The sequence below is a fragment of the Nicotiana attenuata genome, unplaced genomic scaffold (assembly GCF_001879085.1).
Source record: "Nicotiana attenuata strain UT unplaced genomic scaffold, NIATTr2, whole genome shotgun sequence".
NCBI lineage: Eukaryota > Viridiplantae > Streptophyta > Magnoliopsida > Solanales > Solanaceae > Nicotiana > Nicotiana attenuata.
In genome coordinates this window covers 227,750-241,901 of record NW_017671189.1, presented here as the reverse complement: position 1 = coordinate 241,901, position 14,152 = coordinate 227,750, and the positions used below count along the sequence as shown (strand labels likewise).

General features: G+C 39.1%; 1 protein-coding gene across 1 annotated transcript; it reads left to right on the top strand.

Annotated features, from left to right (window-relative positions):
- Window positions 1-9,292: 9,292 nt before the first annotated feature.
- On the top strand, window positions 9,293-9,855 carry LOC109206533. The gene is made up of 2 exons (XM_019369356.1): window positions 9,293-9,310; window positions 9,427-9,855. The coding sequence occupies exons 1-2, from the start codon at window positions 9,293-9,295 to the stop codon at window positions 9,853-9,855; spliced, it is 447 nt and encodes a 148-aa protein (XP_019224901.1).
- The last annotated feature ends 4,297 nt before the right edge of the window (window positions 9,856-14,152 follow it).

Genomic DNA, 14,152 nt, shown 5'->3' with positions numbered 1-14,152 from the left:
TCGTTAATTTGCGGTTTCAAGGTTAATACATGAGAGGATTCCAAATATTTCTACATTTTCTAAAGAAAAATCACTACAAAGTCTTAAAAATATAAATAAAATTTATATATTTATATGTCGGTTTGGTTCGGATTTTTTTACTCAATACCAAACCAAGTCAAACCAAACCTAGTCGGGTTTTTTGATCGGTTTGGTTTGGTTTTTCGGTTTGGTGCGGTTTTTCGGTTCGGTTTAAACACCCCTACCCATGACTAGTGGTGGCTAAATGGTTAATAGAAAACAGTTGTTCACCCATATTATTTTAAAAAATAGGTTGGATAATGAACTTTTTAAAAACGGGTCAAATAAGGATAAGAACCATATTATCCACTTAGAAAATGGATAACCAAGAATGAGTTTAACTTTTACATTTGTAAAGCCTCAAAATGGGGTTCCTCAAGTTTGGGAGACTAAGAATTCTCCCAAACGTAATCGTATTCAAGGAGCCATAGATAATATGCATATCCATATTATCCGCATGTTAACCCCTTTTTTATTCGTATTAAATATGTATCTGATCGGATAATTTATCCGTGTTTTGCAGACCTGTTTCCGACACGATCATTTGCCACTTCTACCCATGGCCCAATGTTCCAGATTAACGAAAGCATTTGCTAATTTCTTTTTTATTTCCTTTTTCATCTCTTATCTCCATTTCATCAAAATATGTGTTCCTCAACGCGATTCTTCTACACATTTTTTAAAATCGCTTTCTATGTAATTTTTATTTTTCTAATTCCTTGACTTCATAGGACTTGCAAAACAAAGGATTTGGAAATTAGCTATTGGTTACTTCAAATTAAATTAGTATTTGCTTCTATATTGAGCTTAATAATTTACGTGATTATAAGATTTAAGTTACAAATGAAACTTGCTGAATAATATTTGTAGTAATTTCAATTAAAATATTGAATTTTTGTCTCTAAAATTTTCGCAACCAGATAGAGGTTTTTTACTTTTGGCAAGCAAGTCACCAATAAAGAATTAGTGATATGCTCTACGGCTTTTTGGTATCTTCTTGCATTTTCTTGCAATCAATTTGCACATATATCAATTTTTTCAGCTATCTATTTTTTACTTTGTTTTGAATTTTGGCATCAAGAATAATATTTTAACATTTATTTACTTTAGTCTATGTTTTGGAATAGGCTTTAAACAATATTATTCGATAATAGTAAAAATCATCCCTAATACAATTACTAAATTAGAACAAAAATTAACGTTAACCATATAAATATATACATATTAGTTTATTATATCACGTAATAAGTCATATAATATTCCGTTTTTCACATCACTTGACACTATGACCAGCATCAGTTTTACTTAAATCGATAGTGCATACATGATTTTCAAATTCTAGATCCGTGATAGTAGGCTATAACTATGTATTTTGGCCACTATTTGCACTCTAAATTGGCTGCACTTTACTGATGTCTGAGCGTTAAATGGTAGTAAATTGCTCTGATTGAGTGTTTTATGCTTTGCAGGAGCAATTCCGGGCTACAATGAGGTTAAGGAGCGTTTTGAGCTAATTAATATGGAGAGTTGAAGGCCAAGTAAAAGCTTATGGAGTAAATTTGGAGTTCGTTAGAGGATCGAAGGAGGTTAGCGCACTTAAAAAGAAGAACGAAGAAGAGTGTAGAAAATTGCCCAGGTGCGCGGCCGCGTACTGACCGCGCACTGGGCCGCGCAAGTCAAGCAGAAACTGGACAAAGTGCGCGGCCGCGCACATCCCTCCGAGAAAAATTATTTCAGGGCTAAAATTGTAATTCCAGAGGCGACTTTCCTTGACCTATATGAAGCCTAGCTCGCCCAAAAATAGGGTATCGGAGTTTCGAGAAGAATTTTGAAGGCAAGAACAGGCAAGGAGCAAGACGGAAGATTCGGAAACGAGTTTTATCTTTCTTCCTCCCTTTTTTATCATCGATGATGAACTCTTGTGTTGTAGTTATGCAAACAATTATGAGTAGCTAAACTCCTAATCTAGGATTTTGATGGAACCTATTGGAGGATGATTTTCTTGTTACGTTAATATAGATTTGCCGTAGTATTTTCTCTATTTGTTCAACTATATTATTATTGTTGTTGATTGACGGGCCCTCAATTAATTGTGCCTATTTAGTATGTATTACTCGAAATAGAGTACATATTTAGGTAGGTGTTGAACAACATCACTTCTAACATATATGAGGGATCAATACGAAGGGTTTAAAAGTGGGATTAGGGATAACAAAACCTTGGTGCGATCTGAGTGGCTATACTTAAGGCCAGCTAGCGTAATTTGGGAGAATATGTCTAGTATATTGTGGTAATTACTCGGAGAGAGTTACGATAGTCAAAGTGCTCATGATCGGTTGAGAAGACTTAGGCAAATTGATAGAAGACATAGCGGAAAGGATTCCGATAATAGGGGAAATCATAACCTTGGATCATTCCAATTCTTGTCTACAACCCGTTCGTAGTTAGTTATTATTTATTGCAGTTTCATTACGTAATATTTAGTTAGTAAACATCCAATTTGTTACTTAAATATTTCTGAAGATTGATTACGTGAATTTGTGTGAGTCTAGCAGCTGTGTTTAATAGGTTAATTCCCTACGGGATTCGATCCCAGACTTATTGACCGGAATATATTTACAACGACCGCTTAATCCTTTTTATAAGGCATAGTTGGGCGCGATCAAATTTTAGCGACGTTGCCGGGGAATTAACGGTGTTATTAATTGCAGCTAAAAAAAGTGCTAGAATTCTTTGTGTAGTCAATTTTCTTCAATTTAAACCAAATACATTGAAATTCTAACGTTTGTAGTCTTGGGTATTATAGGTGCATGCCTAGAAACTCCTCAAGAACCGGTGTTTGTTCGAATCATTATCAGATCCTGAGAAAGTTTTCAAGGCACTGAATTGTACAAACAAGAAGGGCAAACAGAAACAAAACTCAACAGAACAAATCGAACCAGACATGGGAGACGAAGTAAGAAATCGAAACAAAAGAAACAATGTGAATGACCCGAACAATCAGGGTGTGGTGCCTTTTGTGCTAGAGCAACATTGTATGATTGGTCACAGCCTACCGCCAACAACCTGGCAACCGCAATTGCAGTCCCTCATATACAAGCAGAATTATTCCAAATCACAAACAGCATGCTACAGTTGTTGCAGAACCAGGGACTGTTCTCAGGGTCATACATTGAAGATCCTCAACAACATCTAAAGAATTTCCTATCAATATGTGTCACGCAAAGGCAACCTATTGTGACACCGGAAGCAATAAAGCTGTTGTCGTTTCCATTCTCGGTGACGGGAGAGGCTCAGACTTGGATTAGTTCACTCCCCATAAACTCCATCACTACTTGGGAGGAATTAGTCACGCAATTTGTGAACAAGTTCTACCCACCCAATAAGACTGCTAAACAAATTGATGAGATATGGAGCTTCAGGCAGAAAGCAACAGAAACATTACAAGAAACGTGGGAGAGGTTCAAGGGTATGCTGGTTAAGTGTCCACATCATGGCATTCCAGAGCAGATGTTGGGGCAGAGATTTTACATGGGATTGGCAGACAACTTAAAGGCCAATATTGATGCTTCAGCAGGTGGAGCATTTTTGAGCAAAAAATTTAGAGAAAGCAAGATCCCACTTGATAAGATGGCCCAAAACTCAGGATGGATGACAAGAGACTCTACAATGACTCCTGTAGTTCATTCAGTGGCTTTGGACCCAAGCAACTCCATAGCTGAAAATATGGACACTCTAATGACGCAAATGAGTATCCTCACTAAAAAGATAGATGAATCAGGCCAGAAGCAGTAGGTACACATAGTTGACGCAACTAATGGGGGCTTATTTACACCATGCATTAACCAACCATATGTTTGCTCGTGGAGTGCGGAAGGTGACAACCAGCAATATCAGGAAGATATGAACTATGTGGCCAACCATGGGGGACAGAGGCAAGGTGGTCAGAATTGGGGTTAGCAGAATCAACAATACAGACCAACACAGCAGCAGTACAATAACAGCAACAATCCTGGAGCTATGCGACCACAAGGTCAAGTGGTGCCTTACCAAAGGCAACAGGGTTACAACCAGCAAAATCAGCAGATGAATTATCAACAACCTCAACAAAAACAGATAGTGAGACAAGATGATGGGTTTGCTGAACTTAAGTGAATGCTGAACAACAACAACAATAGAATGTTGCAATAACTGATTGGGTCTACTAGAAAAATGCAAGAGAGAGTGGACTCCCATGAATCATCGATAAAAGGGTATTGAGATTCAATTAGGACAGATTTCGATGGCTCTAAATAATCGTCCCCAAGGGACGTTTCCTGCAGATAGAAAAATCAATCCAAAAGAGCAAGGGCCGAAACAACTTATGGCAATGAGTCTACAAAACGGTAGAGACCTAGATTTGGAGCAAGAAATTGCTTGCGAAAGCCGACCTACTGAAACACTTATGCCAGTACCCATTGAGATAGATGAGTCAACAGGGTTAACTGAGGTGACAACACAACATGCACAAGAGAGCACAAGCAAAGAAAAAGAGGTTGCGAAGGAAACTGAGGTAGCACAAGAAACGACAGCAGAAGCAGTGCCTGAGCAAGATAAAACTCAAATCACAGGAGAAGTGACCTCCAACACCTTTGCCCCAGAGATTGGCCAAATATCAAAAAGATGAGCTGTCGCGCCTCCTTTTTCCTCGCGGAGTCCGGGTTTCGACATTTGGGATAACTCCTTTTCCTTTTGGGAATTGGATATGAGAATTGAAGAGTCGCCACCTAACGGATTAAGGTGCGTTAGGACACCTAGAGCAAATAACTCACAAACTAGTTTACATCACCAGAGATTTGGGTAAGGGCTCGAAATTACCTTGAGGGGAAGGTGTTAGGCACCCCTCGAGGTCCACAACGGTGGGTCCCGGTCAAACTCGATTTAAGTGAATTAGTCTTATAAGCAGACAAACAAACAGATATCACTTTTTAAACAAGGAGTAAAAAGGGGTCCTAGGTTTTTTAGCCTATGGGATCACTTCTGTGCAATACTTGGTAATCGTCCCCAAGCTGGGGTGCTACACATAGCATTAGCGCACAGGTCATCATTTCCTTTACTACCCGATTACCCTCCCCTTAATCATTACCTAAGCGTTCTAACAGCATCGAATACGTATCCTATGCGTGCATTACCTGTCCCTTACCTGTGGCCCTGAAGGTGTTTAGGACCTCTATTTAAGGTGTTTCTAGACTCACCTATGTTATTTAAAAGGAGAAAACTAAGCGACAAACAAAAGTCAAATAGGACTATCACATAAAGATGCAATTAAGGGGGCTCATATTTACCTCCACAAATAGACAAAACAAGTGCACGCCATTCAAACAAACGGTTATTATAATTTTAGGAATCCTATAGGCAAGATATCTAAATGAGTACAAATAAAGTATACAACAGTTTTATTTAGGCGAGGCAGTGAGTACCTATCAGTTTGCCTACTGATTTTTTATCATACTGAATCTGAGTACGTTTCAAGCAGCAAGAAAATCACAATTTTAAACCCATGATTTAATTGTCCTACAGGCTTGCCTAGGTGATAACTGGTCCTATAGGCATGGTATCTAAACTTTAATCAGACTATAATTTTATAAACCAGTGATTTCACAGGCAGATTTTATCCTTTAGACCCTACAGGCATGCTTTCTAAGTGCTGAGGCTGATTACAAGCGTTATTTCATCACACAGAAAACTGATTTTATACACGTTCACTATAGGCATGATATTTCTAAATCGTCAAAACTAATTTTAAACATGATTTCCTATGGACAGGATATTTAAGTGAGCAGAATGCTATACTTATTTAATAATTCCTAAAAGATCATATAGGCATGGTTTCTAATGCACATTGAGACATGAGGATATGCATGAGCATGAATTTTGATACAGAATTGAGAAACACATTAGAAACAGAATTTCTAGTGATGCAAAGCATGAAAATTCAGGACTTTGAAGAATGAGATAAGTCCTATAGACATGGTTTCTAATACATATAAGTAAACAATCACCACAGCAACCTAAAGGCATGATTTTTACTGTATATAAATAATCACAACAAACCTACAGGCATGATTTCTACCTGATCCCAACAAAGATATATAATAATCCCTCCCAGCTTTACTAATAACCCCAATATCTGTTTTTACAAAGATTATTATTACGGACCAATATGAATAAATTACACAATGAAAATCACTATACTATAGGGAGCCTTCATAGGCCCAACATTAGCCTGGAACCAAGCCTTCAAACATAGCACCTCTGAGCATAATGGTAGCTCATCCATAACACATAAAGTTGGTTCCTGGTGTGTCAAAGTTCTCAAGGGCCTCAGGGACCCGGACAATGCTCACACCAGAATTAGATGTTCGACAAGATTCACAAAGGATTGAAAAACCAGCCCCAATGTGTCAGAGTTCAGAGGAGTCTCATGGACCCTAAGCAGTGCTCACACTGGGGGTGGCAGGACCCTAGTTAACTAAGAGTACGAGTTGGAAAAGTATACAAGGATAGGGGATAGTTTTTAGAAAAGAAAAAAGAGGTTTATTTTCATAAGTGAATAGAAACAGGTTGCAAACAGAACAGGACTTGGTTTCAGCGGATTGATTTAGACTTAATTACCAGTAGTTAAGCAAAACAGGAACACTGGAATCATAGACAGAATAGAGTCACAAACAAGGTTTCACATTGCAAGAACTAATTTAGTCTATTAACTATTACCCAAATGGAATCATATAGATATTTATTTAACCGATAGAAACATGCTGAAGTCAAAAGGCTAATCAAACTGCCATACCGAAAAGATAATGATAATCTAAAGCATATTATTTTTGAAAGAAGTACACAGAAACTATGAGTTCATCAGGAACATGCTAAGGCAGACTATCAGCATATAAAACGGGACTGGAATTGGGGCATGCTAGTTCCGAAATGGGTAAATAAGTGTCATGGATCAAACATGAGCATGCTATCATATAGAACAAGACAGGACCTAATTCATGCTGGTTAAGAGAAACATATGGCAGAACAGAAGTACGTTAACCACACAGCCACATGGGACAAAGAGGTAACAAGACTAAAGCATACTGGTTAAAATAAGCAAGAAGCATATAATAAACATGCAAATGTTGAAGTTCAGAGTGAGCTAATCATATAAGTCATAGAGAATAGGAACTGAAGCATAGTAGTTGAGAAAGAGATGGCTAAGAGGCAAGTATCAAAGCAGAAACATACTGAGACACATAGCACATAGAAGAGTAACAAAAATAGGGGCATACCAGTTAAGAGAGAGCAAACAGGAAGGTGAAGGCAAATTGAATCCAATAGCCTAGCCTTGGCGTTCAGCCGGCTAAATAGTGCAGCAAACACAAGTAACAGAAAGAATTACAATGGAGAGTGTGTGTGAATAAGAGTTTGTGTGTGTTTCTCTATCTTTCTGAGTGTGTGTGTGTATCAGAATAATGAAAGGCTTTTATAGCATACAATAGAGCAAACAAATAAGGTAGGAAACCATCACACAAATAAGGCAAAGAGATCAGTTAATCAGTCAATTAGGGCTAACATGAATCAATTAATAAGCAGATTTAAGTAAGTATCCCTTAAATTAGGGAGAATCTTCCACGGAGTAAATCAGCAGACAAGATTGAGGTTTAAATAAGGTAAGTAGTAAGTTTCGAGATCAATCAAAACACAGAAATCAGACCACTAGAGGAATTAAGGGAGGTAGTACCAATTATTAATCACACATAAGGAAAGAACGGGTAAAAATCCTATAAGGAAATATCAGTTTTAAAGGGAAGCACAATTTCAAACCCTAATTAGGCAAGTAAATCAATTAATACGTTATTTGACAGAGCTAGGTAAGCGGGCAAAACATTATAACCAACAGTCTGATAATTGAAAACCCTAGGGTGTAAAGCCATAGAGATGAAACTCCAGTAAGATCAGTCGGAAAAAAAAGAAGAAGAAAACCAGAGTTGAAAAATGCCTACACGTTTAAAACATTTTGCAGAAATCTCGTAGAAAAATCGAAACCCTAGATTTTTTAGAAAAAAATGGAATCGGTTGACAATAATAGTAAAAACAAAAAAAATCTTAAAGGGAAAATACCAAACAAACTCAAAACCCTTCAGATCTAAAGAGATCTAACGGATTCAACCAGAAATGACTAATTTATATTAAAAAATGAACAGAGGTGGAAAATCTGGTTTGAACAAGAGATTTGAAGTCATGAAAACACGAAAGTGACAATACTCACAGACATAGGGTTGAACATAGGCAGGTTAATCAAAAAGATGAGAGATTTGTACAAAATCTGGTTCGAATCCCTTGAGTCCCATCAAGTAACATAAAAATCGAACAACCAGTAGAGATATGAGGTCAGATAAGGCCTGAAATTGAAGAAAGAACCCATGAATCGAGAGGGATAACAGTGACGGCGGGCTAGGGTTAGAAGGGGGGTGAGTGAGAAGAGAAGAAGGAAGGGGTTTCAAGGATGGCGGGTTTGGAAGAATGGGGTAGGGTTTAGGAGGTTAGGGTAATTAAAAAGGAAAGATTGTCCTGGACCGTTGATCTTCTGAGATCAACGGCCAGGATCTAATCTGGTTTGGGTGGGTTATTGGATCAGGGCATTGGGATAGTAATTTGGCTGGGTAATTGGGTTAGGCATTTTAGGTGTTAGGCTGGGTAATTAGGTCCGAAAAATCAATTGAAAGAGGCTATATTTAAAATACCCAATTAACTTAATAAAACAATTTTATAAAATCATCTATAATTGATAAAAATATCATTTGTGCATGAAAATAATTTAAAAATAATTACTTAGTATTATAAAAGTACAAAAGGTTATTTTCTTATGAAATAAGGTAATTATGCACACATGGGTTATTATTACAAAGTCATTACAATTATAACCCTAACATGTACATACGGCTATTCATGAAATAATCAAGGCTTAGTATACATATAAGATAAAAAAATTAAGCAGTAAAATTATCATAAAACCATTTGTGATGCAATTAGTAATTATTTGGATAATAAAATGCTAGAAAAAATTAATTAAAATCCTTTTAAAATTGCAGAAAATTATGGAAAATTGCTGGTTGATGCTCATGCACTGTTTTGAAAGTATATATGCATTATTAAAATATATGAGGGGAAAATTGGGTATCAACATGAGCAGTATAAGAAATTCTGGGAGATGTTGAAGCAAATTCAGGTGACCATTCCATTGATTGACTCCTTAAAGGAATTCCTGGATATGCAAAAATGATGAAGGACTTGATGTCCCGTAAGTTCGACTTTCAAGACTTGGCCACGGTTACACTGACTCAGACATGTAGTGTTGTTTTGACGAGACCCATAGCTGAGAAGCTGTTTGACCCAGGGAGTTTCACAATCCCATGCATAATAGGCAACTATGCGTTTGCTAAGGCACTTTGTGATTTGGGGGCAAGCATAAACTTGATGCCCCTGGCTATCTACAAAAGGTTAGGTATTGGAAAAGTTAGACCCACGTCCATGTTACTACAGCTGGACAACCGGACAGTGAAGAGGCCCTTTGGTATCCTTGATGATGTATTAGTACAAGTTGGGAAGTTTTTGTTCCCATCAGATTTTGTCATTCTTGACTGTGGGGTTGACGAAGAGATTCCTATAATTTTGGGAAGACCATTCTTGGCCATTGGGAGAGTATTAATTGATTGTGAAATTGAAGAGCTAAAAATGAGACTAAATGATAAAGAGATAGCATTTAATGTGTAGAAATATATGCACCGACCAAGTGAATTTGCTAACTGCTCTCTAATAGATGTTGTGGATGTGATTTTGGAGGAAGAAGATGAGACCTTGAATGCTAAAGACCCCCTAGCAGCCTGTCTCATGAACTTAGATAAAGCAAATAGAGAGGACTTGGCGGAGTGGGTACTGGCTCTTGAAGGCCAAGGGTTTTCGAAAGGGAGCTTGAATTTGAGCCTTTGCACTTAGAAGAAAGGAAAACTCCCCCAGCTAAGCCATCGATAGAATAGCCACCAAAGTTGGAACTGAAGCCACCACCACCTCATCTTAGGTATGCTTTCTTGGGACCTAACTCAACTTTACTTGTTATTATCTCATCTAGTTTGTTAGATGTGCAGGCAGAACAACTTATGCAGGTATTGATGGAGTGCAAGATTGCAATTGGTTGGACCATTGCAGATATTAAAGGTATCTCCCGGCATTTTGTATGCATAATATTTTACTGGAAGAGGGGCACAAACCTTCCAGGGAACATCAAAGAAAGCTGAACCCCAATATGAAAGAAGTGGTGAAGAAAGAAGTGATCAAGTGGTTAGACGCGGGAATCATCTTCCCCATCTCTGACAGTAACTGGGTCAACCCAGTTCAGTGTATGCCAAATAAGGGCGGTTTGACTGTAGTGCAAAATGAGAATAACGAGTTGATCTCAACACGAACAGTCACAGGTTGGCGAATCTGTATGGATTACACACAGTTGAACAAAGCTATCCGAAAAGACCATTTTCCACCGTCATTCATTAATCAGATGCTAGATAGATTGGTAGGGAGGTCCCACTTCTTATTTCTAGATGGATACTCGAGGTATAATCAGATCCCTATTGCCCCGGAGGATGGATAGAAAACGTCGTTCACCTGCCCTTATGGAATCTATGCCTTTCGGAGAATGCCGTTTTAGCCTATGCAACGCACCTGCCACATTCTAAAGGTGCATGATGGCCATCTTTACAGATATGGTAGAGGAAATGGAGGTCTTCATGGATGACTTCTCAATAGTGGGGAATTCATTCGATGATTGCCTTATGAACTACTGAAGAGTGTTGAAGAGGTGTATCGAGACTAATCTGGTATTCAACTGGGAAAAGTGCCATTTCATGGTACTGGAAGGTATAGTGTTGGGGCACCTAGTGTCGAGTAAGGGCATTGAGGTAGACTGTGCAAAGGTTGATGTGATAGAGAATCTTCCTCCACCCACTTCCGTCAAGGCAATAAGAAGTTTCTTAGGACACGCCAGTTTCTATAAGAGATTTATAAAAGATTTTTCCAAAATTGCTAACCTGTTGTGTAAATTGCTTGAAAAAGATCACCCTTTTGTGTTTTCTGATGACTGTAGGGTAGCTTTTGAGGAATTGAAGAAGAGGCTGGTGACATCACCTATTATATTTGCACCTGACTGGGAGCAACCATTTGAGATGATGTGTGACGTAAGCGACAATGCTGTGGGAGCAGTTCTTGGGCAGCGGAAAGATAAAGTCAAGCATCCAATATACTACGCAAGTAGAAATTTGAGTGGTGCCCAACTAAATTACACAGTGATCGAGAAGGAGAAGTTAGCACTGGTGTTCGCATTTGACAAATTCAGTTCATACCTGATAGGCTCAAAGGTAATTGTTTATACTGACCATGCTACTCTCAGGTACCTCATTGAGAAGAAGGAGTCAAAGATGCGCCTGATTCGATGGGTGCTACTGCTGCAAGAATTTGACTTGGAAATTCGTGACCGAAAGGGAACGGAGAACCAAGTGGCTGATCACTTGTCGAGGCTGGAGGGAGCCGAGAAGAAGGTTAAGATGGAAGAGATTGTGGAGACTTTCCCGGATGAACAACTATTAGCCACGAGTATTGAGGTAGCGCCATGGTATGCAGACACTGCAAACTACCTGGCGAGCGGTATTGTTCCTTATGACCATTCCTCTGTTCAAAAGAAAAAGTTCTTTCGGGATTGTCGCATGTATTATTGGGATGAGCCTTATCTGTTCAGGATTTGTGTTGATAACATGATCCGGAGATGTATCCCCGAGATAGACCAGTCTCCTATTTTGCAGGCGTGTCACACGTCACCATATGGTGGCCATTTCGGGGGGGTGTAAGGACAGCTGCGAAAGTCTTGGAGTTGGGCTTCTACTGCCGACATTGTTCAAAGATGCACACTTATGGATGAAAGGTTATGATGAATGCAACGAACCAGGAATATTTCCTGCCGATATGACATGTCTATGAACCCAGTTCAGGAGGTAGAAGTGTTGGAAGTATGGGGAATCGATTTCATGGGGCCTTTCGTCAGCTCATATAGCAACAAGTACATACTTGTAGCTGTGGACTACGTGTCCAAATGGGTGGAGGCTGCAACGCTCCCTACAAATGATGCAAAGGGGGTAATTGGTTTTTGAGAAAGAATATATTCACCCGATTTGGCACTCCAAGGGCAATAATCAGTGACGCAGGCACCCACTTCTGTAATCGAGCCTTCAAAAAGTTGTTAGAAAAGTATGGTGTACGCCACAAGGTTGCCACCCCATATCATCCACAAACGAGTGGGCAAGTGGAATTTTTGAACAGGGAGATAAAGAGCGTTTTGACAAAGACTCTGAATGCTACAAGAATGGATTGGGTGAGAAAGTTAGATGATGAACTCTGGGCCTATTGTACCACTTTCAAAACTCTGATCGGCATGTCGCCGTATAAATTGGTGTTTGGGAAGGCGTGTCACTTACCAGTGGAGTTGGAGCATAGAGCTTTGTGGGAATTGAGGCAGCTGGATCTCGATATAGAAGTTGCTGGTACAAGTAGAGTCACAGAGTTGCACGAGCTTGATGAGTTTTGCTACTACGCTTTTGAGAGCACAAGACTATACAAAGAGAGAATGAAGATGATGCATGACAAAAATATCCTTGAGCGGAGTTTTACACCCGGAGATATGGTATTTCTTTACAATTCAAGTTTGAGGTTATTTCCGGGCAATTTAAAGTCAAGATGGTCAGGACCATTTCATGAGGTAGAGATTCACCCCATTGGTACCGTAGATATTGCTGCAGAAACTGACTCTCGCACGTTCAGAGTCAATGGGCACAGGTTAAAACATTATTTGGGCATGAATGACGCGAAAGTAGTGTTGGTGACTCATTTGCTCGAGCCACCAATGTTAAGCGAGCCTTAAGTGTGATGACCTGCGTCGTGCCGGACGTTAAAGTAGGCGCTTCATGGGAAGCAACCCATTGTAATGTTGTATTCTTCGTATCGCGACGTTAAATCAAGCTATAAAAACTAAAAATAAAAAATAAAAAAAAATTCAACGTGCGCAGTCGTGCTTATCGCCGCGCATTTTTAGAATTTTCTGCAACAGATGCGCGGTCGTGCACTGACCGCGCACTGGGCTCCGTTTTGTAGGGTATTTAATTAGTTAGTTCTTTTATTTTATTTTATTTTCCTTTTTTTTTCTTTTAAAACCCCCAACCCCCCCTATTCTGCTAACCGAAAAAGCCCTGTCGCCCTTCTCTACCCTTCAAAATCAATGGGAAAAAATCCTACCCCTTTCACCTCGTCTCTTCTCTTCCATAATTTCCCTTTTCTCTCATCCCTTCTCTTTTGCTTTCCTTTTTGTTCTCCCCAACCCATATCCTCACAAGTCCCTTAGGTAAGTGCCACTATTTTTTTTAATTTTTCCCCATCTTAGTTTAGTTTAAGTTATTTGTTTTTGACGTGTAGTAGATTTCTTTTTTTTTTTCTAGTTACACTTGTTTGTATGTCGGGGTAATAGTCGAATTTCATCATGATGGGTTAGGTTGACATTGGTGTATCTATGGTTGAATTGGGGTTATCAAATTGTTGTTTGGGAGTTCGGTTAATTGTGCACTTCAGGTGTTTGTATAATGCCACAATGAGTTTGAGAATGTAATTTTGTGAACAAGTGTGCTGGTGAAGTCTGAGTAACCGCCATTGGTTCACATATCGTGCCTTTCGCTGATGGTGGTATTTGTTTCAGGTAGTATTACGCCATCCAAGAAACGAAGAACCACAGGTGGATCCTCTAGTGGTCACGCTGGATCATCCCGGCCGCGAGCTTCGGCTAATGTTCGCCAGTATGATAGTACCAAGTTCGTATCCAGCGCGGCTCAGGAACATTTTCCAAGAAACTTATACCGGAAAGGGGAATTGATATGGGGTCCCTCCAAAATGATTGTCCCAATATGTATCTTGAATTGGTTCGGCGCAGGCTGGATATCATGTTTGAAGAATCGGATGAAGCCAATTTAATGATTGTGCGGGA